Source organism: Callithrix jacchus, chromosome 18, assembly GCF_049354715.1.
Source record: "Callithrix jacchus isolate 240 chromosome 18, calJac240_pri, whole genome shotgun sequence".
Classification (NCBI taxonomy): domain Eukaryota; kingdom Metazoa; phylum Chordata; class Mammalia; order Primates; family Cebidae; genus Callithrix; species Callithrix jacchus.
This window is the reverse complement of record NC_133519.1, coordinates 30,921,929-30,949,740: the sequence shown is the minus strand read 5'-3', so window position 1 is coordinate 30,949,740 and position 27,812 is coordinate 30,921,929. Positions and strand designations below refer to the sequence as shown.

Genomic DNA, 27,812 nt, shown 5'->3' with positions numbered 1-27,812 from the left:
GAGAGAAGGGACAGGAATGGGGACACTCACTGCTCTGAGGCCACTTGAGATCACCTGATTTTGGAACATCCAGAGCAGGATGTCTGGCTGTCTTCATGGGAGAATTTAGAGTGAGAAAGGGGGGGTCCGAGTTCCTTAAAACATGTGCAATTCTGCCACACAAAGGGACTGGGGACTTTTAACCAGAAAGTGTAGGAAAGAGTCTTCCTCCCTCCTGGGTAAAGCAGCCAAAGTTGTTCACCCTCTGGTCTTCAGGCTACACCAAGGAGTGGCCCCGGCCTGTTGTCATCAATTGCCAGAGGGATGCTAGAGTTTGTCTGCTAGAGGATCAGGAAAGGAAAGTAGACTCTGAATTCTTACCTGATCAGGCAGTGGTGGTCAGACATCTTTTTATGGGGACCTTCCGATCTGCTGAGAATGGCCCCGGCCATGGATCTTCAGCTGTCTCTGGGCTTGGATGCTGTCACCAAGAGGTTGGAGTTGAAGGACAGGAAAGGGAGACTATAGGGGAACAGGTCCCCAAATAGTCCCTGTATGGGCCACCAAAGCATCACAAGTGACTATCTAGGGCTGGGTTGGTGTTACAGGTGGTAGAGGAATTTACCAAGATAGTTAAAGAAAGGCAAGATAGGTAAAGAAAGGCAGATTTATTAGAGAAAGTATGAAAATACATTGCAAGATTGCAACAGGCAGCACAGCAGAGAAGGGGCTGTTTGCAAAATGACAGGGGCTGGAGGTAAGTTTTATAGGGTTGTGCTAGAGGGGGCTGCATGCGGAGGTCATCTCTTAGAACAATTATCTCACAAAAGTAGAGAATAGAATAGTGGTTACCAGAGGCTGGGGAGGGGAAAGGGAATGGGGGCATAGGGAGCAATTGGTCAACAAGTACAAAGTGACAGTTAGAAGGAGTAAATTCTGGTGTTCTATTCACAGTAGGGTGACAATGGTTAACAATATTGTATATTTCAAAAAAGCTAGAAGAGAGGATTTTAAATGTTCTCATCACAAAGAAATGATAAATGTGGCTGGGTGTGGTGGCTTATACCTGTAATCTCAGCACTTTGGGAGGCTGAGCCAGGTGGATCGCTTGAGATCGGGAGTTCAAGACCAGCCTCGCAAATACAGTGGAACCCTGTCTCTACTAAAAATATAAAAATTAGTAGCAGTGGTGCGTGCCTGTAATCCCAGCTACTCGGGAGGCTGAGGCATGATAATCACTTGAACCTGGAGGCAGAGGTTGCAGTGAGCTGAGATAACACCACTGCATTCCAGCCTCGGTGACACAGCAAGACTCCGTCTCAAAAAAAAAAAAAAAGAAAGAAAGAAATGATAAATAAGGTGATGGATATGCTAATATCCTGATTTGATTTGTTTATTTACAATGTATACATATATTGAAACGTCACACTGTGCCCCATAAATATGTAAAATTATGTATCAATTGAAAACATTTAAAAAGGTCTGCCCTTTATTTTTTAATTATATATAATACATACATATATGTATATATAATATATATGTATCACATATATATATTTCAATAGCTTTTGGGATACAAGTGGTTTTTCATTACATGGATGAATTATATAGTGGCGAAATCTGAGATTTTAATGCACCTGTCACTAGAGTAGTATACATTATACCCGATATGTAGTTTTTTTATTCCTCACCTCCCTTCCACCCTCCCTGCTTCTGAGTCTCCAATGTCCATTATACCACTCTGTATGCCTTTGCTTACCCATAGCTTAGTTCCCACTTAAGTGAGAATATACTGCTCTTTTCTTTATATGTACTTTTTTTTTGGAGAGATTATTGGAATTCTCAGAGGATAAGAATCTTCAGCTTCTGTTATCATCTCTATGAAGAGGAATCTAAGAAAGAGTATATATAAGGAAAAAGGCAAAAACTAGAGGAATGTCTGTATTTAGCGGTGGGAAGATGAAGAACAGTCAGTGGGAAATGGTCAGAGTGGTAGAGAGCAAAACAATGAAGATAAGGCAGTACAAAACTTGCATCAAAAACTTCAGAGAAACCGGGAAGGCTGAGAACAAAGACTAGAAAAAGCCATTCGATTTATTGACTCACATGCTTTTATTTTATTTTATTTGTCTTCACGAAGTATTTCGGTAACATTATAGAAGCAAAAGCCATATTATAAAAGTTTAATTATTAGTGGAATTACAGGTTGCAGATTCCTTTTGGAATAAATTTAATTGTAAGGGAAAGGACACAGTACATTGCAGCTTGAAGTGGTAGTGGGGGCAGGTACCATCAGAAATAACCAATTTATATTTACTAAGGGAGAAGAAGCTGGCAAGTGGGAGAGTAGGATTGAAATGCAAATCAAAGAAAAAATAATGGTGTGGTGATACCCCTGCAAATTTGGGCCAATCAGAGTTTCACACTAGAGAAGATGAGTTCTAGCAAGATGATGATAGTATCCTTTCTTGGGGGAAAGAGGGAAGGAAGTAAAAGAGATTTTGAAAAGAGAGAAGAAAATTCCTAAGGTAGCTTCAAAATATTCAGTAAAAAAGGCAAGCAAGGTTAAGAGTCAAAAGAGCAGTGTTGAAGTTGGGAGCTTGAAGGAAAAGGCATTTTGGAACAGTTATCTTAGCGGATAAATATGCATAGTAAATGGTAAACAAAAGGATGACTGAGCAGCAGTGAGAATCCAGGCTAATATAGTGATTTTTAACTGCTCCTTTAAATCAAGGTCTTAAATTCCTTTTTGTCCTCCATGATACTTTGTATAGAACAAGCACATTAAATATTATTGACTTGATTCTAATTTTTTAAAGTTTGCTTTTGAATGAGAGGACAAGACAAAAAAAGAAAACAAGGAAGTGAAAGCAAGAGGGTATTTCAGCTTTCCCAGGGCATAGGAATCTCAGAAGCACTTTGCTTGCTTAACGACCTTTACCAAGTCACCTTTTCAATACTGGCTTCATTTCCCAGGCAGCAAAACAAGGGAAATAATCTCTGCCTCCTTATTATCTTCCAAGAATATCATAAGCTCTCAGTAAAATAATATTTGCATACTCTTTTAGTTGCCTTATAGACAAGATAATATTTAATTTCCTCATTTTTATAGGTTTGCTTCTCTTCTCTGGGCTGCTTTATTATTATAGATTGGTTAGCAAGAGTTTGGCCTGTTGATACTGATTTCAAGACAATAGAAGGGGAAATAAGAAAATGAGCAATGAAAATTTGTGACAAAAATAAAATGGAGAAATGAAAGGAGAGGATGTTTGATTACTTTCAACCTCATCGGTCATTATTATTGTCTTTAAATATCTCTTGGACAGCTACTCAGGAGGCTGAGGCAGGAGAATTGCCTGAACCCAGGAGGCAGAGGCTGCAGTGAGCTGAGATCGTGCCATTGCACTCCAGCCTGGGTAACAAGAGCAAAACTCCGTCTCAAAAAAAATATATATATAGATATCTATCTATCTATCTATCTATCTATCTATCTATCTATATATATATATATATATATCTTGGAACTTCATGCAATTATTCTACCTCATCAGTATACTTGAAGTTACATTTTAATTTCATGATCAATTTTCAGGAGACAGTTTCTCTTTGTATTTTACTCCTAAAGTATAAATAAGCAAAATGATTCTTTTTAAAAGTTAACTGGACAATAACTTTCTATATATCATCCATGACTTGCCAAGTCACCTATCCAAGTTTCCCTATGCTGAGGTAGATCACATGTCTGTTTTTTATCATTAGTAATAAGCCATCCCTTTCCTCCGTGCCAAGGCTGGAGGCCACGATCAGCCCTCAGGGATCATTATCAGGACTGCCATGAGCTGAGCCACCTTGTTTTCCTGCTTCACACATGTGAAAAGAAAGAAAAAAGAAAATAAATAATAATAATAACAAAGCAGTTTTCCTTCTGGCTCTGGGTTTGTTGTTATTTTGTGTAAGACCAAACCCTCCCTACCTTTTAAAGAGAATTATTTAACCAAAAAACTCCCTACCATCTTTTCTGTGACTCTGAATTCATAATACTGGTTATAATGTATATTTTAATGTTAGGTAGGTTCAAGTCTGAAATATGGATTATAAAATTAACTGTAGGAAATGTGGCCACAGCCCCAGTGATAGCCAATGTATTAGTCTGTTCTCACATTGTTGTAAAGAACTACCTGAGACTAGGTAATTTATAAAGAAAAGAGGTTTAATTGGCTCATGGTTCCACAGGCTATACAGAAAGCATGGCTGGGGAGGCCTCAGGAAACTTACAGTCATGGCAGAAGGGCAAAGGGAAAGCAAGTATGTCTTCGGGAGAAAAAGAGTGAAGGGGGGAGTGCCACACACTTTTAAACCATCAGATCCCATGAGAACCCACTGTCATGAGAACAGCAAGGGGAAAATCTGCCCCTGTGATCCAGTCACCTCCCACCAGGTCCCTCCCCCAACATTGGGAATTACAGTTCAACATGGGATTTGGATGGGACCCAGAGCCAAACTGTATCAGCCATCCTTATGCAATAATTTTAAAGAAAGCTTTTTGGCAATTGCTGTGCCATCATTTTTTCCCTAATCCTTTATAAACAGATCAATAGCTAATTGTCCAGCTATTTTTTTTAAATGTCATGATAGAAAATTTTAAAATGTACGTGGGTTTAGAATCATTTTGACAATTTTTTTTTTTTGGAGCAGTGACTGGATCTCCCTCTCACCCAGGCTGGAATGCAGTGGCGTGATCATGGTTCACTGTAGCCTCACACCCCTGGGCTCAGGGCATCCTCCTGTCTCATTCTGCTGAGTAGCTGAGACTACAGGCATGTGCTTCTTGAAGAATTGCTTTTGACAGAGAACTTTATGTTTTGGTGCCTGTTTACTGCAATATAGTACTAGGAGGATACTCTTGAACATAAATGTCAGAGTTTACATTTTTAAAGTTTTCTTTTTTAAAATGGGTACACAAGTTTTTTGAGTCTGCATTGGATTTCAGGGTTCCAGCCTGACACAGGACTCCAGAGATGCAGCTGAAGGTGCTGAGTCAGCATCAGCATCCATGTGCATAGCGACATTTCCCCATCTGCTCAGTGGTTCCTGCTGCCATACGCCCTTGATTTTCCTGGCTTCTCTTAATTTCAGTTATCATAAATATTTTTGGTTGCATAATTTATGTTAAAAAGTAGATTCTAATTCTCTGGTGAACTTCTATATCTTTTTGTCTATTTTCTTGAACATTTTAGTCAAAGTTCTTGTTTACTAATCTAATACCCAGATTACCTGTGGGTTACTTTCTATTGTCTATTTTTTCTTGGCTTTTGATCATATGACTCTGTCTTTTAGCATGCCTAGTAAGTTTAGATATTTATTCAGTATTAAATACTGAATATAAAATATTTAGCACAAAATAATTTAGCATTAGTTTGAGTATTTGGAATTGCAGTTTCCGTTTATTAGAGTTGAGAATGTTTTTGTTTTCAATTTTTATCCTTTTATAAGCAGAGGAGATTCTACGTCATCTGCTGACATTCATTTGAAATATTAAGACAAAACTCATGAAAAGTTGGTCTCAGAGTCATAGTTATATTTCACTGAGTTAAAATGACATCACAAATCACAAGGGCTCCATTATAGTTCCTTGCCTTAAGTGCTATAGTCACAAGTAGTATATTAGCAGTTATTTAGAAGGAATGAAATGATGTCAGCAAAATAACTTAAATAGATACATTTCAGACTTTCTTCACATGATGAAAAATTGAAGAGAAACAATAAGCCTTTTGATAACAAGACTTTTTAAAAAACGTAATCAAGTTTTCCCTAAGAGTCAAACCGGCCTTTCTGCTTTGTTCTTTACATAATTACAGAGTCAAGGTAGAACCCAAAGTATGGGAATATAAATTCTTAAGATCATGAAGATTCATGGAACTTCTGTTGTGTGACAGGAATTGTGTAATGTGATGGGTCCTTAAATATTTTGTTGTTTCTGGTTTTGAGTTGGAGTCTTGCTCTTTTGCCCAGGCTGGAGTGTGTGATCTGCAACCTCTGCCTCACAGATTCAAATGATTCTGTTGCCTCAGCCTCCCAGGTAGCTGGGACTACAGGCATGAGCCATCACACCCAGCTAATTTTTGTATTTTAAGTAGAGATGGGGGTTCACTATGTTGGCGTGACTGGTCTTGAACTCCTGATCTCAAGTGATCTGTGTGCCTTGGCCTCCCAAAGTGCTGGGATTACAGACATGAGCCACTGTGCCCGGCCAGGTTCTCAGGTTATTTAAGGCTGTATGTCTACTGTCTGAACCCTGAAGCCTGGGTGGTGAGTCAACAGCTATGGTGCCCAGCCAAAGAGCAGGTGTCCCTGAGAACCTACCAAGAAAAAGTCTCATCACTCAAATGCAGTAGGCAAAGCACCAGAAAGTTAGCTTAGAAGGAGCTTAAAGATAGGTGGTAGTTGTGAATCTCTAGAGCTCTCCTGCAGCCATCCAGGTGTGACCTGCATGTAAGTCCTAATAAACTCATCTGCTTGTCAAGCTGGACTTGTCTGAGTCATTCTTCGGTCTCTCAGCACCTTCCTAATTTGAATGGGGAGTGGGATCATTATAGTCTCAAGTTTTTCTCATAATAGGCTCTGTGCATCATTAACACATAAATGTACCAAGAACCCTTTTGGCCATCTGGTGAAGTCAATGGACCACTTAGAATGTTTCCAGATATATCAAAATAAAATACACAGAATTACAGAGTAACCCTGTGATATTAAAATAATGTTATCACACATTTTAAAGGTAAAATTTGTGAAATATTAATATCTATGCTTTTTAACTTATTAAATAACAAAATCTAATGGCAGGCCTAATGTTTTTCATACTTTTGAATTAGTAATGAGCATAAACAATATTTCAAGTTATGATAGTAATGTAGAACAATCTTAGTGATTTGTATTGGTAACAAAATCACAGGTACAGCTAATACTACTGAGGGTTTTGATTTTTTGAGGAGGGCAACACTTATAATAAAAGAAATGCTGACTTTCTGTTAGAGATCAGTGGAAATAAAGATGTCATCTGTTCCCCCATCCATGTTCACAGACCTGAATTCTCTCCATGGTTCCTCAAGGTTCCCTAGGTTTGGAACTCCTACTTTAAGTATTTCATCCTTTCCCATAAGGTGTGGAGAACTTTGAGAATATTGGGAAGTTCTGAGCAAAGAATAATGACTCTAGGGCCCAGGCATGAAAGATCTTACCTATTGGCAGAGTTGCACTTCCTGACTAGAATGCAGGTGTTCCGCTTGTTAGTCTGCATATAGCCCTGCCTTGCCCACTGCCCTTGCAACATTCCTGAGAACCTTGGAGTTGGATTATCATTTAAAAATCATCTGGTACAATCGACATATCCTTCCCTGAAAAAAATGGTTGAGTTTTTACCATGAGGGAGGCCCTGAGTTATACATGTTACTGCACCTGACTGTCACAGCAACTCCATGAGCTAGATGTTATTCTTCCCAGTTTACATAGACTCATTTGTTCATTCAGAAACATATATTAGATACCTATTGTGTATCCATTACCAAGGCAGGTGTGTGGTTTAAAATTCAGACATAGGCCAGGCACGATGGCTCACGCCTGTAATCCTAGCACTTCGAGAGGCTGAGGTGGGCAGATCACTTGAGCCCAAGAATTTGAGACCAGCATGGGCAACATGGTGAAACCCCACCTTTACCAAAAAAAAAAAAAAAAAAAAAAAAAAAATTAGCCAGGCATGGACCTGCAGTTCTGGTTACTTGGAAGTCTGTGGTACAAGGATCACTGGAACCTGGGAGATCAAGGCTACAAGTGAACTGAGACCACAACACTGCACTCCAGCCTGGCTGATTGAGTGAGAGCCTATCTCAATAATAATAATAATAATAATAGTGGTAAAGAATAAAACAGACATAGTTGCTGTCTTGATAGACTTTATATTCTAGTAGGAAAGACTGACACAAATAAATATATAATTACAGATTGTGATAAGTCTTTTAAAAAGAACAAACAAGTTGTTGAGACTGAGACTCATGGGGGGCCTATTTAAAAGAATGGCATTATCAAGGGAGATATCTCTGACGGAGTAACATTTAAGCTGGAACTAGAAGTATGAAAAGAAACCAATCATGCAAAAAGTGGGAGTGTCCCAGGCAGAAAGGACAGCAAGAGGAAAGGCTGGTAGGCAAGAAAGAGTTTGGCATTAAGAAAAATTTATTATTTTTTAAAGTGTGGTTAAAAAAAATCACAATTTACCATCTTAAGCTGGGGGCAGTGGTGCACACCTGTAATTTCAGCACTTTGGGAGGCAGAGGAGAGATGGTCACTTGAAGCCAGGAGTTCAAGACCTGGCCAACATGGTGAAATCCTGTTTTTACCAAAACAGTACAAAAAATTAGCTGGGCGTGGTGGCACACACCTTTAATCCCAACTACTTGGGAGGCTAAGGTGTGAAAACTGCTTGAACCCAGGAGGTGGAGGTTGCAGTGAGCCAAGATTGTGCCACCGTACTCTAGCCTGGGCGACTCCATCTCAAAAAAAACCATCTTAACCATTTTTTTTTTTTTTTGAGACAGAGTTTCGCTCTTTTACCCAGGCTGGAGTGCCATGGCTTGATCTCGGCTCACTGCAACCTCTGCCTCCTGGGTTCAGGCAATTCTCCTGCCTCAGCCTCCTGAGTAGCCAGGATTACAGGCACGCGCCACCATGCCCGGCTAATTTTTTGTATTTTTTTAGTAGAGACGGGGTTTCACCTTGTTGACCAGGATGGTCTCGATCTCTTGACCTCGTGATCCACCCGCCTTGGCCTCCCAAAGTGCTGGGATTACAGGCTTGAGCCACTGTGCCCGGCCCTCATCTTAACCATTTTTAAGTGTACAGTTTGGTGGTGTTAACTACATTCAAATTGTTGTGCAATAGATGTCTAGAACTTCCTCATCTTACAAAACTGAAATCTCTGCCTATTGAAAAACCACCTCATTCCTGGCCCCTGAGCCATTGGTAGCCACAATTCTACTTTCTGCTTCTATCATTTGACTACTTTAGATACCTCATGGGAGTGGAATCATTTAGTATTTATCTTTTCTGTGACTGGTTTGTGTCACTTAGCATAATGTCCTCAAGGTTTACCCATATTGTATTACGTGACAAGACTTCTCTCTTTTTTAGGCAGAATATATCCACTACATATATATACCACATTGTTTATCCATTCATCCATCAATGGACATTTAGGTTGCTTCCAACTCTTGGCTATTGTGAATAAATCTGCAATGAACATGGGTATGCAAATATCTGTTCAAGAGTCTGCTTTAAAGTACTTTGAATATGTATCTAGTGGTGAGTTTGCTGGATCAGGTGGTAATTCTCTTTTCAATTTTTGAGGAACTTCCAAACTCTTTCACAGTGATTGTACTATTTTACATTCCTACCAATAGTTCACAAGGGTTCTGGTTTCTCCACATCCTCAATGCTTATTTTCTGGGTTTTCTTTGATGGCCATCATAGTGGGTGTGAGATGATATCTCATTTTTAAAAATTTGCATTTCTTTAATGATTAGTGATGTTGAACACCTTTTCATATGCTGTTGGCCATATGAAATGTGGAGAAATGTCAAGTCCTTTGCCCTTTTTAAAAATTTGCTGTTGTTCTTGCTGTTTGTATATTCTAGATATTAACAACTTATCAGATATGTGATTTGTAAGTATTTTCTTCCATCCCATGGGTTGTCTTTTCACTCTGCTGATTGTTTCCTTTGATGCATAGGAGATTTTAAGTTTAATGTAGTCCCATTTGTCTATTTTTGCTTTTGTTACCTATACTTTTCGTGTCATAGCCAAAAATTCATTGCCAAATCTAATGTTTTGAAGTTTTCCCCCTAAGTTTTCCTCTAGAAGTTTTACAGTGTTACCCATTTTCAGTTAGTTTTTGTATACGGTGTAGGATAAGGGTCCAGATTCATCCTTTTGCATACGGATATCCAATTTTCCCAACACTGAGGAAATTGGCATTTTTGAGAAGGAAGGGGCAGGTCAGTGTGTCTGGAGCTTTGTGAACAAGGATAATGATAGAAGACGAGGTTGGATCATGTAAGGGTATACTAAGATTCTAGATTTCATTATTAATACATTGGGAAGCCACTGGAAAGTGACATGGACAGAGTTATACTTTTATAAAAGTATGATCATTGTGTTTCTCAAAAAGTTAAACATAAATTTACCATGTGGTCCAGCAATTCTACTCCTATATATTCTAAATAACCAAAAACATGTTTTTCATTACAAATTCTTGTACATTAATGTTCATAGAAGCATTATTCATAATAGCCAAAAAAGTGGAAACAACCCAAAGTCCCTCTATTGACAAATAGATATGGCACATTTATTTACACAATGGAGTATTATCTATCATAAAATGGAATAAAGTACTGTTATATGCTATGACAAAGATGAACCTTGAAAACATTATAGTAAATGGAAGAAGTCAGACACAAAAGACCACATAAGATATAATTCTGTTTATGTGAAACATCCAGAATAGGCACATCTATTAAAGACAGAAGATAGGTAAGTGGTTTCTAGGGGGAGAAGGGGAAAATAGGACTAATTGCTAATAGGTAGGGATGATGGATATGTTCTGGAATTAGACAGTGGTAATGGTTACACAGCATTGTGAATGTACTAAAAATCATGGAAATGTATACTTTTTTTGAGACAGGGTCTCACTCTGTCACCCAGGCTGGAGTGCTGTGGTGCAGTCACAGCTCATTGCAGTCTTGGCCCACTTCCACTCCACACCTCACCAGCCCCAGGCTCAAGTAATCACTCCCACCTCAGCCTCCCAAGTAGCTGGGATCATACACATACACCATCATGCCCTCCTAATTTTTAAATTGTTTTGTAGAGACAAGGGCCTCCCTGTGTTGCCCAGGCTAGTCTTGAACTCTTGGCCTCAAGTGATCCTCCTGCCTCAACCTCCCAAAGTTCTGAGATTACAGGTGTGAGTCACCATGCCTGCTCAGTGCACACTTTTGAATGGTGAATTTCATGTGACATATATCTCAGTTTAAAAAGTCCTATTTAAAAAAAATCAGCCCAGCATGGTGGCTCATGTCTAGATCAATCTGATTACAAATCCCTTGCTTACTTCTGTGCTATATCATTTCTAGCTAAAGGTTCCTTCTTCTGTCAGCTGTCTTCAGAAATATACCATATTCTCTGAGAATGTTTCTCATTTGAGTCTTCAAACACCAGAGCTGACATGACAAACTGTTTAACATTTAAAAATTTTTTTTTTAATTTTTAAAACTTAAAAACACCAGAGCTGCTGCTTGGATGAAATTTTGACATATTTGGAAAATTATTTTCTACTGTATGTCAGCAGTGATGATGAAGATATACCATTGAAAGATGAGATGGATTAAGAACAGTAAAATATTTTGGCACCATAATTTGAGATTCTTCTTAGGAAAAGGTCATTGTTGCAGCCCCATGGCAAGCAAACAGTTTTAGTTTTAGAGAAGTATTACATATAACTATAACTTTTTTGTGGGACTAAAGGGAATTTTGTTCTTCTGGTTTCTTTGAGGACTCTAGATCTGAATGTTAAAAAATACTCTGGGTGGAGTACTTAAGTGAATTTTATTTATTAAATGCTGTTTTAAAATCCATTCCCTTAGTGGTGGAAAAATACTGTCATGGGCTGAGGACAGAGATCCTCTATAAAAATAGGATATATGAGATGGTCATGGGTTAGGCACCCAAGTGCTAGAGTATAGGAGAAAAACAAAATGTTTTTCAAGTTTTTCTATTCCTGCAAAGAAACTGAAGTTTAGATAAAATTATGAAGAAAACAGTCTAATAGCTTACCCTTGTAGTTTTTTCCAGTATCGAGGCTGTAGAAAACAAAGATGGTCAAAAGGAGGCCTTGTGAGGCCCCTCATGTAGGGGTCAAATGTATTCAGGCACAGCCTGTTAACCTTGGCATCATTCCTTCATCTTCCCAGCCTTCCAGCTTTCAAAATGTTACTGCCTACTGGCCCTAAAGGCAAACAACTGGCCATGTATAATATGCCCTAGATTAATGTCGTTCGGTCCATGCATATGAGGAAACCCATCCATCACCAGATGCCCTTAGTGACAAAGTGGGAAACTACTGCACAAAGAAAACCCTGGGAATCAAATATGATACCCAGAGGCAGTCATGGCTGAATTCGCTCAGTCTTATATAACTATTTTCACTTATTTTTAGTCAATTGGAATTTTGCCTCAATTACATATGTATAGGTATATATATGTTTACATATATAAGAAAGCAGTGTGTAATCATCCACGTTGATACTAATTTGTTAATCTTGTATAAGGCTGGCACAATCTCCCAAAGAGATTCGCTGCCAGAGTGAAAATTAACTCTGCAGCTCTGAACCTCCTTCCCATGAACTCAAAGTAATGTATGAGAAAAATTCTTGGCCAATCACAAGTGCTATACAAACTAAAGAATACTATTATGGTCTGGGCATGGTGTCTCACACCTGTAATCCTAGTACTTTGGGATGCTGAGGTGGGAGGATTCCTTGAAGCCAGGAGTTTGAAAGCAGCCTGGGCAACATACAGAAACCCCGTGCCTCTAGAAAAAAAAAATTTTTTTTAAATTAGCCAGGCATGGGGGCTCGTATCTGTAGTCCCAGCTACTCAGGAGGCTGAGGTGGAAGGATTGTTTGAGCCTAGGAAGTCAAGGCTGCAGTAAGCTGTGATTGCACCACTGTACTCCAGCCTGGTTGACAAAGGAAGATCCTGTCTTAAATAAATAAATAAGTAGCTATTATGATCATTCCAATCTTAGGAATCCAGTATCAGCTCAATAGTCACTTTTTAGGTCAACAGTATTGTCAAGAAAAGTGTTAACACTCAGCTAATAAAATGGCATAATGTTACCCTAGTATGTTATTATGCCTGCATTCCATTATCCCAAGACACAGGAGATCATTCATTTTTAAAATTCTCAAATACGGAAAACAAACCCATTCCTAAGATAATTTCCAATATGAAATAGCTTCTGGCATTATATGAGCCACTCCTTGTATACTAAAGAGAGATTCCCTTTACTCAATTTTATATCCCACTCATGAAACATTTTAATGTCTTGGACCTACTACTGACAGGAAGTGAGAAGTGTATGAGCCGTGGGATAGGCATGCAGGGTGGGGAGACTGGCTTTTAGTTCTGGCTCTGGTTTTTACTGGAGTGATAACCTCTAAATTCTTTTCAAGTAACAATTGTACAAATAATACTCCTTTCTCCTTCCCCCTTTCTTTCTACAGACTATTTCCTCAGTCATCCAGAGGCCAATATGGTAGCCATTTATGAGTCCCTCAGTCTTTTACTCCCCCTGTTCAGTCAGTCATCAAGCACCTCAGTCTTTCCTGAGAACATCTCTCAGATCAGGTCTTTCTGTCATGACCCTGGTTCTCTGTTGACTCCCTGTGGCCCGACAGCCCGAAGCTAAATATGTGGAATTGAAGACTCCTCAAAAACCTCAACCACACATTCTTCTCTCTTCCTCTCATTCTCTCTCTCTCTCTCTCGTTTATGCTCTGTATTAGTTTCCTATCACTACTGTAACAAATTACCAAAAACTAGTGCTATATGCAAATACAAATTTATTTTCTTACAGTTGGGTGAGTCAGAAGTCTGACAAGTCTCAATAAATTAAAATCAATGTGTCAACAGGGCTGTGTTTCTTCTGGAGCCTCTACAGGAGAGTCCATTTCTTTTCCAGCTTCTAGAGGCCAACCCCTTTCCTTGGTTCATGGTGGCCTGACTTCATCTTCAAAACCAGAAACATTGGGCCAAGCCCTCCTGTCTCTCCCTCTTCCACTTTAAAGGACCCTTGTGGCCCAGCCTGGCCAACATGGTGAGACCTCGTCTCTACTAAAAAGACAAAAGTTAGCTGGGCATGCACATGCTTGTAATCCCAGTTACTCAGGAGGCTGAGGCAAGAGAATTGCTTGAACCTCGGAGGCAGAGGTTGCAGTGAGCCAAGATCGTGCCACTGCACTCCAGACAGTCCAGATTGCACTCCAGACTATAAGAGAGTCTTACTAGAGTAAGACTCTGTTTCAAAAAAAAAAAAAAAGGGAGACTCTTGTGATTACATTGAGCTTAGTTGGATAATCTCACTACTTCAGCTGAGTAGCATCCATTATTGCATCTACAACCTTCACTCTCCTTTGCCTTGTAACCTGACACATTTACAGTTTCAGTTCTGGGGATTAGGAGGTAGACATCTTTGCAGGGGGAGCATTATTTTGCCTCTCTCATCCTCTGCCTCCCAAATTGTCAGAGATACTTTTTATTTCCTATTTCTTATTTTGAAATTAATCATAGCAATAATCAATTGAATATTGTTACCAAAATTATGAGTATGTTTTAGTTAAGTAAGTCTGACTGCAAATTATATATCCAGAGGTCTGGATTTATATTTTTAGAAAAAATACTCCACGGTACTGAATGGCTTTATCTAAATTTAGCTTGCATTTTAAATCATATGGTAACCACTTGGGATCCTAATAAAACATAAAAGCATTTTATTATCTAATTGGCTTAAATTAACTAAGTATACTAATAATAACACATACCTAAAAATTATATTTCATAGTTAAACATTGAGAGAAATAAGCTTCAAATAAGTATTTTAAACGATTAATGCTAGGGTCTAATGTTACAATATATCGAAAATATTTCTGTGTTATTCTTACAATTTTAGAAAATCTCTAGTATTTTTAGCTTAAAATGTTGTGGTTGTTACTGCTTTTTTATGCTCACAGAAGGGAGGCAGGCACAGATGGAGAAAAGTAAGTTACTTGCCCTCTTGGTCTGAAAAATACTGCCGAAACAGTAATCATACTTTTAGAGCATCAAATAAGGGGCTAGAGCCTGGGCTGCGATAGCAATAATTTTGTCTTTTCTAGTAACATGCCCTTAACAGAACAAACAATGGAGACAGAGGGAAAAGCAGCAGTCAAAAGTTCTTGTAAAGGTTCCAGAGGGTGAACCATGCATGCTTCTTGTTTTTTTTTAACCTATGTCTTGCTGATATAAGCAGTCAGATTATATATTTTTGTTCTTTCCTCAGAGAAGCCTTCTCTGGTCACCCCCTAGATCAGTAGAGGTCACAAAGATATATCCTACCATGGAATGGTATGGCTCTCCTTCACAGCACTTATAACCCCCATTACAAATTATTTTTGTAATTGTTTAATGTGCCTTCCACGTGATTACCATGCTTACCACTGCATCCTTAGCTTCTACCACAGTGATTGGCTCTTATTAGACAATTAACATATTCGTTGAATTGAATTGAATAAAGCTTTGGGGGTACACAGAGCAGCTACTATGGTTTTTGTTTGTTTGTTTTTGTTTTTGAGGCAGAGTCTCCCTCTGTTACCCAGTCTGGAGTGTGGTGGTGCGATTTCTCTGCTCACTGCAACCTTCACCTCCTGGGTTCAAGCTATTCTCCTGCCTCAGCCTCCTGGGTAGCTGGAACTATAGGCACACACAACCACGCCCAGCTAATTTTTGTATTTTTATTAGAGACAGGGTTTCACCGTGTGAAACCTGGCTAATCTCGAACTCCTGATTTCAAGTGATCCACCCACCTCAGCCTCCCAAAGTACTAGGATTACAGGTGTGAGCCATCGTGCCTGGCTGCTATGGTGTTTTGCTTCTTTGGTATTGTGTAGCACATTCAGCACAAGTGATGTCCTCAGTTCTCAATAAGTGCTTCCTAAAGAATCCACATTTCACCCATTCGGAACTGTGCATGATGTAGCAGCTGAAGCTACTTCAAGGACTCCTCTTTATCTTGAGTAGAGAGGAACAATGTGAACTCAGCAAGGGGAGCATGGAAACAGATTTTCTTTTGTTACTTGTGCAAAGCTTTTAGATTAACCATTGAAAATTGCGAATTTGGAACCATACCCATTTTGACTTATCTCTTAATTGTATTTTAAAACAGTGGTTCTCAAAGTGTGGTTCCGGGACCAAGATCAGCAGCATTTTGGGAACTTTTGTTAGAAACACAAATTCACCGAACTAATGACTGCAAACTGTGGGTGGGACTCGGAAAATTCTGTTTTAAGAAGTCCTCCAGGTGATTCTGATGCATGCCAGTTTGAGAATCACTCTTTTAAACCAACGTTTAAGTCCAATCTAACCTACTTAACAATTAACAGTCTACCTGGCTATCTACCTGTGCTAGTGTGGTATATAACAGCCCATAGTACACATGCTGCATTCTAAATCTATCTGCTCGCCTCAATCTGTATATTCCTCCTGCATTTATCATGGTGTGAAAGGCCCAATGATACACGTTTAGTCATTTTCAAATAGTGCTTGCAGGCATTGTGGCTCACACCAGTCATGCCAACACTTTGGTAGGCTGAGGTGATTTGATTACTTGAGCTCAGGAGTTTTAGACCAGCCTGGACAACATGGCAAAACCCCATTTATAAAAAAAAATAATAATAATAGCTGGGTGTGGCGGCATGCATCTGTAGTCCTAGCTACTTGGGAGGCTGAGGTGGGAAGATCCCCTGACCCCTGGGAGGTGGAGACTGCAGTGAGCCATTATTGCACCACTGCACTCCAGGCTGGGCGACAGAGTGAGGCCCTTTCTGAAAAAAAAAAAAGTACCCTTCACAGAAACTTCCTCAGGGTATTAGCATCAGCATCTGAAAGTACAGTATGTTTATCAAACATAAATTAAAGTTACAGATAACGTCAGAATAACGAGGCCAATTATCAAAATGAAAGACTGACGTTTTGCATACTGTGCTTTGAAGGGACAGGAGGGAGAGGAGGCACCAATGAATGCCTAGCTGTTACTATTTCCTCCTGAATTTTCACGTTATTATACTTTGGTAACAGAATCCTGTATTTTGGTGCAGAGGGGGCAAAATAAGGCGGGGGGATGGAGTGCAGAAGCTAACATGGTTACAATGTGCAGCGTTTTTACGACGGACTGGCTTTACTCATTTTCTGCCTCACTTTCCTCCCATCTGTACGGTTTTTCTTTTTAGGGCCTCCTATACCAGTGCGCTTCCCACCTGCCATGCTCAGCCCCTGTAAGGCGCACGATCTGAGGAGGTGATTTAAGTCGGCTACAAGACCAGGCGGACGCCGGACCCGGAAAGCCCGCGCGCTCTCCGCCCCGCCTGGAGGGAGGGCGTGGCCCCAGCACAGCAGCCCTCACACGGAACCCGGATATGACCTCGTTCTGACGGAGGCTCGGCCTTTTCCGCCCCTACTGTGGCCCGCGGTCCCCCCCTGCCCCGCCCCGTGATTGGTCGGCCGGCCTCACGTAAAAAAAAAATCTTTTTTGTGCCTGCGACGAAGCCTTCGGCGAAAGGCGTACACGTCGCAGCCAATGAGATGATAGAAACGCAAAGCAGCGACCAATGACTAGCTGGGATGGGATGGGCCGGCCGACCAATCACGAGGCCTCGAAACCGGATCTGGTTGCTGGACTGGGAAATCTAGCTCGGAGAAAGCGTGAGAGGCTCTTCACGTGGGGCAGGGACAGCAGGCGCGGAGGAGAGGGCGAGCGTCTGTGAGATTTAGTGACCCGCACGTGCGTTTGTCGTGTAAAGGTCATCCGTGGGGTTTGGAGTGGGGGAACAAATCAATGTGACTTTTTCCGTGGAAAGAATTTCCACTGCAGTATCCCCTAGCCTGCGTGTAGTGGGCAAGCTCCTCAGATGCCTCACAGGGAGTAGGGGAGTCTTGAAGACGCAGCTCCGGCAGTAGGAACATGAACCTCTTACCTAAAAGTACCAAGGAGTTTGGCTCCGTTGACTACTGGGAGAAGTTCTTCCAGCAGCGTGGAAAGAAAGCTTTCGAGTGGTATGGAACCTACCTGGAACTGTGCGGGGTGCTACACAAATATATCAAGCCCAGAGAAAAGGTGAGGAGCGCGGCCTGGAAGCACTTCGTACGTGCTCCCGAAGGTGGGAACTAGTAACAGGAATCTTGTAGTTGGTGAACAGTGACAGGAGGGGAAATGGGACCCTAATTGGACGCATATTTCAGCATTTCCTGCATCATTCCTGCTGAAAGATAAGCTGAAATATTCTTTCAGGCCGGGTGCGGTGGCTCATACCTATAATCCCAGCACTTCGGGAGACCCAGGTGGGAGGATCGCTTGAGCCCAGGAGTTAGTGACCAGCCTAGGAAGCATAATGAGATCTTGTCTCCACAAAAAACGAAAAAATTAGCTGGGCGTGGTGGCACGCGTCTGTAGTTCCAGCTACTCGGGAGGATCTCTTGAGTCGAGGAGGTCGAGGCTGCAGTGAGCCATGATCACGCCACTGCACTCCAGCCTGGGTGGCAGAGTGAGACCCTATTAAAAAAAAAAATTTTTTTTTTTGTAAGGTTTTCAGCTAATAGACCTCCCACTCCAGCTCATTCTTGGATTAATAACCCTACTTGAAGAGTGACTTCCTTAGTAGTTCAACCCAGATATGGCTTCCTCAAAGTGTGTTCTTCTCTCACTGTGCATTTCTGTGCAACCTGCAGCAGGTGTGACTTTGTGTATGAATTTGTTTATCAAAGAGTTTTTGAGTTCTTGAGTTTCAGGCACTGTGCTCAGTCCTTAAGCTATAAGAGCTTTAAGACATAAACCCTGTACGTGTTCCACAGGTGAATTGTGATAAGTACAATAACGAGTTTGGTATAGGTGAGATAGTACTGAAGGTAGGGAAGGAGGAAAGGTAGAAAACTAACATTGTGGGAAAGCTTTATGTGCCAGGCCTTATGTTGGGTGCTGTGTATGTGCAGTCTGAATTCTCATCATAAACTCAGGTGAGTGGCCATGTATGCGTTTTACAGTTGAGGAAACTGAGGCCCCGAGAGCCTTTTTTTTTCCCCAAGATCATACATTTAGTAAGTGGTCATGTGGGGATTTATATTCAGGTCTGTCTGGCTCCAAAGCATATGTACATCTCTTTGTACCATGCTTTTCCAGAGATGGTAAATCAATTTCTGAGGATGAATGGAGAAGGAGATAACAACCTGAATTTTAAGTTTGGCTTCAGAAAATAGCGAAGTATCAATCATGAGATAGAATCTGTGACAGAAGTGAGGCTTGAATCATCACAAAGCGTACTTTATTGTCTAGTGGAGCCTAAGACCTGAGTGGATTGAGGAAATAGGGTTATTCCAGCTCCAGGATTTCAACTGTAACTCTGTATTTGGATTCTTTGACTTACTATTAATTCCCAAGTAATAAGTGCATGTTTTAAAGAAAAGAACAGCCATGATTAATTTGTTTCTGCAACACAAAGCCCATTTTCATATAAGCTGTATTGTAGCTGAATGTGGTTTTCCATAGCAAATATATGTGGTGTTTCAAGATAGAGTCTAGAATCAACTCTACAATGTTGCTCTTTAGCATCTCCACCTTCTGAAAATGTGCATCAGCCAAGGTGAGAGTTGATTCCTTGAAGTACCTGAAGCACAGTCCTTTGCTTTAATTACCTCCCTCTTGTGAATTTTTTCTCCAGGTGCTGGTGATTGGGTGTGGCAACTCAGAACTGAGTGAGCAACTGTATGATGTGGGCTATCAGGATATAGTGAACATCGACATCAGTGAGGTTGTCATCAAGCAAATGAAGGAATGCAATGCCACCCGTCGGCCCCAGATGAGATTCTTGAAGATGGACATGATGCAGATGGAGTTTCCTGATGCCTCGTTCCAGGTGGTGTTGGACAAGGGCACCCTGGATGCTGTCCTGACAGATGAGGAAGAGAAGACCCTGCAACAGGTGGACAGGATGCTGGCTGAGGTTGGCCGTGTCCTGCAGGTGGGCGGTCGCTACCTCTGCATCTCCTTGGCTCAGGCTCACATCCTGAAGAAAGCAGTGGGTCACTTCTCCCGGGAGGGGTGGATGGTGAGGGTGCACCAAGTGGCCAACAGCCAGGACCAGGTGTTGGAAGCAGAGTCTCAGTTCTCCTTGCCTGTCTTTGCCTTCATCATGACCAAGTTCAGGCCAGTCCCTGGCTCTGCCCTTCAGATCTTTGAGCTGTGTGCTCAGGAGCAGGGCAAGCCTATGCGGCTGGAGAGTGCCGAGCGGCTGGCTGAAGCGGTGCGGGAGCGGCAGCAGTATGCCTGGCTGTGCAGCCAGCTGCGCCGCAAGGCCAGGCTGGGGAGTGTGTCTCTGGACTTGTGCGATGGGGACACGGGGGAGCCACGCTACACCCTCCACGTGGTGGACAGCCCCACTGTGAAACCATCGCGGGACAATCATTTTGCGATTTTCATCAGTGAGTTGGGATTGCTCCCTCTCTTCTCTGGAGGGGCTGGCTTACAGGGGCTGGGGGCTGGGGCTGGGGCTGGGCTGGGGCTTTGGTGGGATTCTTGACTGTTTTTATCTTGCAGGGGTTTGTACTTCCAGAGGATTAGACTACCTCAGGCATGATGAAAGGGGAGTAATAGCTCTCTAGCAACCTACTTCCAGTTGAGACCTATTTCTTCTCATCTTCCATTGCAAAGACTTGATGAAGTGTGAGAATGGGGTTGGTAGGAAAGAGAGAGAATAGAAATAAATTTAGGAGGCCACATATGACATATAGATGCTAATTGACTTTGTAGCATGGAGTAATGGAAGTAATGCTGGATTAGCTAGCATAAGACATGGGTTCTATTCCCAGCTGTAGCCTGTGAGCTGCAGGACCTGGGGAAGTTGCTGTGCTTCTTTGCAAAATTTACAGAGGCAGTATAGGGCAGCAGCTAAAAAAAAGTGAGCTCTAGAACCAGGCTATTTGGGTTTCAGTTTTGGCTCAGTCACTTCCTGATGGTGTGACATTAGACAGGTTACTTTTATCTGCCTTGGTTTTCTCATCTATAAAGTGGGATTGTAACTCTGGTGTAGTTGTGAGAAGTATAAAAGCTCTTAGAAATGGTACTTGACCTTGGAAATGCTGTGTAAATGTTAGTCATTATTATTGAAAGCAGTAAGGGATATCAGATTTACCTTAATAAGGATCTGAAAGTCACTATGAGGAAATGCTTTCAAAAGTAGAACATTCTAGACAAAGGCAAAGTGTTTATGGTCATGGTGTTATGGTAATTTTTTTCCTGGTGACTAAGCCAGTTTTTTAAGTATTCTATAATTCTATCTGTCCACTTGTGGAAATAAATAGTGCAGTGAATACAAGCATGGGTAGAGAGTCTGGGGCTAGACTGCCTGGGTTTGAGTCCCAGCTTTGCCATTTACTTATGGTTTGAACTTGGGCAAATTGTGTAACTTCTGTTTCTCAATTTCCTTATTTGTAAAAATGGGAATAATATTACTACTTACATCTTGGGCTGTTGGGGATTCCATTAATTTATATTTGTCAGCTGCGTGGAGCCATGCCTGGCATGACTTATTAGTATTGGCATTATTGCTGTTTTTGTTGTGGTAGGTGCTTGCCTCCTTCCCCTCTAGACATGCCCACACTTCTTTACACTTGGTCCTGCCTCATGTCTGATGGGCTGCTTTGCCCTAGGTGTTGTGAACTAGAGAATTGATAGTTTCTCAGTGGGTCACAGTTGGGGAAGATGCTGGTCTTGGACAGGGACTGGCTTTCGGCCTTTGGGGCCATATTGGTTGTGGGCTTGAACACTGTTTCCAGGATTCCCTGTAACCAAGTTTCTTTTTCTAGTCCCCCAGGGCCGGGAGACTGAGTGGCTCTTTGGCATGGACGAGGGCCGGAAACAGCTGGCAGCCAGTGCTGGCTTCAGGAGGCTGATTACCGTGGCCCTTCACCGAGGTCAGCAGTATGAAAGCATGGACCACATCCAAGCCGAGCTGTCGGCTAGAGTCATGGAGTTAGCACCAGCTGGGATGCCTGCCCAGCAGCAGGTAACAAAGCTTTTGTAGCAGCTTTCATGGGTCTCTGAAGTCATGTTAGCAGCCAGGGAGTCAGAGGGAGCCTTGGCTAGAGTCCTTGTCTAATCCTGGAGGCATATCAGCAGCTAAGGGTTAAATGGCAGGGAAGCACCGTCCTTTGCCCCAGGCAATGAGTGGAAAGTGAGCACAGTAGCATTAGTGTGTGGGGGACCTCTCAGACTCCATAGATGCGGCAGAAAAGAAATGCTGTACACGTTGTGGGCTCTAGCTCTTTCTGATTTGAGTTGCTCTGACTGTGGGTTTCTCCTTCCACACTTTTTGAACTGGACTTTCTTGGTCATTTTGCTTCTTAGAACTATCATTATCTGAGGGTATACATGGGAAAGGGCCAAAACAGCTCAGCACAGTTATCCAGGTATTCGCATTGCTGGTCAGGTGTTTTACTGGGAAGGAAACTGAAGGTTTTTACCCAAATGGTGATATGGTATTATCATTTAACACCAGCTATCTTGTGCTATCCTGGTCACCATGGGTAATGGACAAGTGATTTTACTGCAAGAACTTCATGATGAGGAGTTGATCCTTTTTTGAGATAGGGTCTTGCTCTGTTGCCTGGGCTAGAATGGGGTTCAGTGGCGTGATCATGATTTACCGCAGCCTCAGCCTCAACCTCCTGCGTTCAAACCATCCTCCCACCTCAGCCTCCAGTATTAGCTGGGACTATAGGTGTGAGCCACCTTACCTGGCTAGATTTTTTTTTTACATGTTTTATAGGGACAGGGTCTCCCTATGTTACCCAAATTTTGATCCTTCGTGATAGCTGGGAAAGCAACAGTGTCTAGAGGCTTGGTGCAAATAGTAACAGATCTGAAAACAAGAACCCAGGCTCCTGGGTTCCTGGCCTGTGGTTCTGCTCACTAGGCTGACTTGTGTTTATAGATGAATGTGTGTTTGATTTTTCCTGGCCAATTTTGGGGTTGATGACCCCTATTTCAGGGAATCCCAGATCCTCTGGGGAGCTTGTGACTTCTCATCAGTGCCTGAGTCTGCAGGGTCAGGAGATTCTGGTGATTATTAAATAGTCTTACAGGTCTTTTTAAAAAACAAACGGATATAAAGATAGGGTGAAGGAGTGGGAAAGTTAAGGGGGAAAGTGTATTTCTCTCCTAAGGTTTAGAAAAATGGGGAAAAAATAGATGAGAGTAACTAGGGGCAAGGAAAATTAATCTAGATTTGGAGTGGTTGTTTCCCTCATGGATTTTATCTTTATTCTTGTACAGATTCCTTCTCATAATCCCAGCCCCTTCCTGAGGGTTCTCTCTAGCTTTTGTTATCCTGGATTATTGAGAGTTCTTTTAGGGATTACTGATGAGAAACCCCTAAAAGAACTTGGGGAGAACCAGCTTTGGGAGATCTTTATGTGTTCAGTTGATTTTCAAAAGATGAGTTAAACCTTTGAGATCTGTTCAAAGGCTCTAGAAAAGTACTTTAATAGAATGGCAAATCTTTGGAGTAGTTGTTGTCTAGAACCATGGGATGGGGATATATAGATACAAAGGGAAGGGGTTATAATTTGTCTTACTTCTTAAATGAGCTGCTGTTTTGACCACATCTCTGGTTGTACCTTCAGGTGCCCTTTCTGTCTGTGGGGGGGGACATTGGGGTCCGGACCATTCAGCACCAAGACTGCAGCCCCTTGAGTGGTGACTATGTCATCGAGGACGTGCAAGGGGATGACAAGCGATTCTTCCGGCGACTGATCTTCCTCAGCAACAGGAATGTGGTGCAGTCAGAAGCCAGGTTGCTGAAGGATGTGTCTCACAGAGGTGAGGTGTCATGGGGCACGGTGGTGGGACCCAAGTGGCCGTGGCATGGACTAGATTTCCTGGGAGCTTGGCCGAGATGTAGGATGGACCTGGGTGTCTGTGGGTTCTTAACCATCTGGAATCTTAAGGTGTGAGTAGTGATAAGCATAGTACATTCTGCTCTTGAGCAGAGCCTGGCTCTGAAGTGATAAGGGACGTGGGTAGTGAAACCAAATACATGTGATAATCGCATTAATGTCTTCAGTTTAAAGGCATCTGTTTTGTGGGTGCTCCATGTACATCTCTATATTGTTTCAATAGGCCTCTGAGGTGAGCCAGAACCATGGAAGTTGCAGGTGAGCCAACGCCATAGTGTGACTCACCTGTTTCAGAGGGTTTTGGTGTTTTCAAGTAACTTAGAGACCATCTAATGAACATAGTGCTGTTCATTAGACCTGTCTGTGATGAAGGAGATATTTGGTACTGGAGTTTCCAGTGTGGTTGCAACTAGCCATATGTAGTGCTGAGCATTTGGAATGTAACTGGTATAACTGAGGAACTGAATTTTAATTTTCTTTAATTCTGATTAATTTACAGTTAGCCACAGGGGCTAGTGGCTGGTATTGGATAGTATAGATCTAAACCATCTCCTCTAGAATCCCTTTAAGTGGTCTCCCAGCTGACACTCAGAAACTCCCTCTGATGGGGAATCAACAGTTTGTTTTACCTGTGTTTTTTACAAGCTGTGTCAGTTTGTATTTTAAAAGCAGTACTTGCTCATTGAAACCACTTCAAAAGTCAAATGTAGAGAGTGACAAGTGAACGCCCCTCCCCTCTCTGTCTCCAGTGCATCTTCCCAGTGAGGCACAGAGATCCAAGGATGGAAGCTGAAATGGCTCTCCTGATTCCCAGTTGTTCCCTTTGCCTTACTGGGCTGTCCTCAAAACAAGGCCATCTGGGAGGATAGTGGAGAGAAAGAATTCAGACGCTTGAGGTCATGGATTTGTCCTTGAGTCTAGGATCAAGTTACCTGTGAAATGTTTTTTTTACTTTAGGGGTTTCCCCTGGCCAAAGCACCCAAGACTGTTGGGTTTCTGCCATATTGTGTGGTCACTCTGGCTGTAGGGTGGTTCAGTTTCATCTCACTAAAATCTTAGTAAAATTGCTTAAAAGAATATTTTGCCGCTTTCAGTTTGGATTTCAGGTTTTTCACCATGGTCATGTTCCTTGACTTCTTGTTAGCACTTTGATCTCATGGAAAGAACACCCTCCTTCAGGAAAGTATTGGTGAGCAAGAAGGAGAGCATATTAAAAAGTGATTTAACATCTCTGAAAAGCACCCGGACCCCAGTCATCATTACCTTTTGCTGCTGGGAAATGCAGCTGACCCTATGAAGACACAGCCATCCATTTAGTATGATACCCTGGAGCAGTGAAGGGAGTGGGGAGGGGGAAAATGGAGTGGCTTTTTAGGATTTCTTTCCTGTTTTGAATATTTGTGATTTCCTTGTTCAACAGAGGTCAGTAGTGCTACCTGTGTGGCACAACAGAAAGTTAGTTGGTGATAGAGACAGGCAGTCCGAGGTTCAAATCCTGTCTGCACTATCTGCTGATTCTCTATTTACCTAACACTTCAGTGGCTCAGTGTGTTCATTTGCCAAGAACTAGAATGATAAGGTTGTTAGAAGAGCTTAAAGAATAAAAGTTCTGGTACAGTAATTGGCACATAGGGAGTGATTAGGAACTTTATCTTTCTTTAAAAGACTATAAGTAATCTTTTCTTTTGTTAGTGGGCTTACATTTCTCAGAGGGTAGGTACCAGGGCTCCTCAATTGAGTTTTCCCAGGTTTTTGAGGGTGCATTTGCCATTTCCTTTTCCAACTTCCTTGTATCCAGTGTATATGTTAAATGTTTAATAACTCTCTCTTTGTGATGTGGTGTTGGGGGGCAAATCCTGATTTATAGTGTTTATCAGTTGTCTAGTATAAGTACCACCACTGTGTGTGTTTTACATGCTATAAAGGAATACCTGAGGCCGGGCAATTTGTATAGAAAAGCAGTTTATTTTGGCTTATGGTTCTGCAGACTGTACAAGAAGCATGGCACCAATATCTGCTTCTGATGAGGCTTCAGGAAGCTTAAAATTGTCACAGAAGGTGAAGTGAGAGCTGGCACATCACATGGCAAGAGAGGGAGCAAGAGACATGTCAGGCTCTTTTAAACAACAGCTCTAGAGGGAGAACTTGCTCATTACCGTGGGGAAGGCACCCAGCCATTCATGAGGGATCTGCCCCCATGACCATCATGGTGGCTTCGACATTGGGGACCACATTTCAACATGAGATTTCTAGGGAACAAACATCCAAACTGTTTTACTATAGCCAGTTTCAAGATATTAACATGATGTTAGCCAGTTTGCAAAATTTTAACAATTGGGTCTTTTGAGTGTGTTCAAGCCATCTGGAGCACAGTGATGCTGGTAACCCTTGCTTCCTGAGGTCTAGTGTACTAAGCATAGGACTTCATATCTCTTGTTTAGCCCAGAAGAAGCGGAAAAAGGACAGGAAGAAGCAGCGGCCTGCTGAAGCAGAGGACCTCCCTGCAGCCCCAGAGCAGTCCATTGATAAGAGTTACCTATGTTGTGAACACCACAAAGCCATGATTGCTGGCCTTGCCCTGTTGAGAAACCCAGAGCAACTCCCAGGTGAGAGAGATGCCACTGCCTTCCACAGAAGGGAGCATAAAGATTACAGACCTAAAAGAAAAACCAAAAACCAAAACAAACAAACAAAAAGATTGTAGACCTAATTGGTGTCACCTGCATTGTAGTCGAACAGTGATTACAAACTGACAACTTTATCTTTCTTCATCTCAGCCATCTAACAAGTTAATGAGCATTCTAAGTAACTGTTGCCTCAAACTCAGCTTGTTATATTGAAATTGTATTGAAATACGTTGGGTCTACATTGTATTTTTTCTCTTCATTTCTTTTTAAAATTAAGGTATATAGTGTATTCAATGAGATATGTAAAATACACATATTTTAATTGTTCAGCTTCTCTGTAATGCATTATTTGAACAAAAGATGCAATTCTATCTTGAATTTGTACTTTAAAAAGATTCATATTATGTTAATGCAGTCATAGCCTTATCACTAATAGCAGGTTTGGAGCTGACTGCATTAGTAAAAATGTTCATGGTTCTGTCTGTGATTATAACTGTTTTCCCTGAAGGCCCTGAATGTGCCTTCTTGGAACACCCTATTCTGTTGTCCTATCTTAGTGTTGATATATGTCACTAGAATCTCAGTTCTTAGATTTAATCCTCAGGGTCTGTCACCCAGCTAATTTGGGTGATTTTTTTGTTTTTTGTCTTCCCTTGATCCCCCTGTGGTGGCTGTGGTCTGTGCTTAGGGGTAGGATTTGGGCCTTTGTTTTCCTGTGATTTGTGGAACTTGAATGCCTTACCCTTGCTTGGTGAGGGTGTCTGAGAAGACAGTGTGGCCTTTTGAGTCAAGGGCAAGGAGCATTGCATCTCTGCTGCCTTGTAATCAAGACCAAGATTGCTTGGCCACTCTTCTTTCCCTCTTCCCTTTCCTAGAGAGGTCTAATCACTCTTTTTTTTTTAACCCCCCATTTCCCCGAGAGGTCTAATAACTCTTATAGTGAGGACTCTTGAGATCATGTCAGCTGATTGCTTTGAGGTGTTTTTTTTTGAGACAGGGATTCACTTTTTCTCAGGCCTAGAGTGCAGTGGTGGATCACAGCCCACTGCAGCCTTGACCTCCTCAGGCTCCCACCTCGGCCTCCCATGTAGCCAGTACCACAGGTATGTGCCATCATGCCAAGCTAATTTTTCTACTTTTTGTAGACAGGATTTTGTGTTGCCGAGGCTGATCTCAAACTCTTGGGCTCAAGTAATCTGCTCACCTAGGCCTCCCAAAGCGCTGGGATTACAGGTGTGAGCCACCACCCCTGGCCGCTTTGAGATCTTTAAGAGACAATAATAATAACATACTGTTCATCTTCTGGATCTAGTCATCACGAATCCAGGATTGAGTTTTCAGGCGTCAAATTGACTCCTAGATTTCTGGACTGAGATACGGAGACCTCTAAATCTTGTA

The 27,812-nt window shown here is 41.7% G+C and overlaps 1 protein-coding gene and 1 non-coding gene across 11 annotated transcripts in view; both read left to right on the top strand.

Moving 5' to 3' along the window:
• METTL13 (methyltransferase 13, eEF1A N-terminus and K55) overlaps positions 1–27,812 on the top strand; it is a 60,434-nt gene that overhangs the window by 19,865 nt on the left and 12,757 nt on the right. For 7 of the 10 annotated variants that reach the window (XM_078356289.1, XM_035279988.3, XM_035279989.3 and 4 more), the window contains 5 exons: positions 17,073–17,956; positions 19,554–20,313; positions 21,697–21,896; positions 23,515–23,710; positions 26,229–26,393. In XM_078356289.1, the coding sequence (XP_078212415.1) occupies positions 17,804–17,956; positions 19,554–20,313; positions 21,697–21,896; positions 23,515–23,710; positions 26,229–26,393 (1,474 nt within the window). In that variant the 5' untranslated portion in view covers positions 17,073–17,803. Of the gene's footprint in view, positions 1–17,072; positions 17,957–19,553; positions 20,314–21,696; positions 21,897–23,514; positions 23,711–26,228; positions 26,394–27,812 lie in introns of those variants that run through there. The other 3 variants (XM_078356290.1, XM_078356287.1, XM_078356288.1) reach the window with 1 other exon arrangement.
• LOC118149360 (small Cajal body-specific RNA 20) lies at positions 3,754–3,851 on the top strand. The gene has a single exon (XR_004736742.1).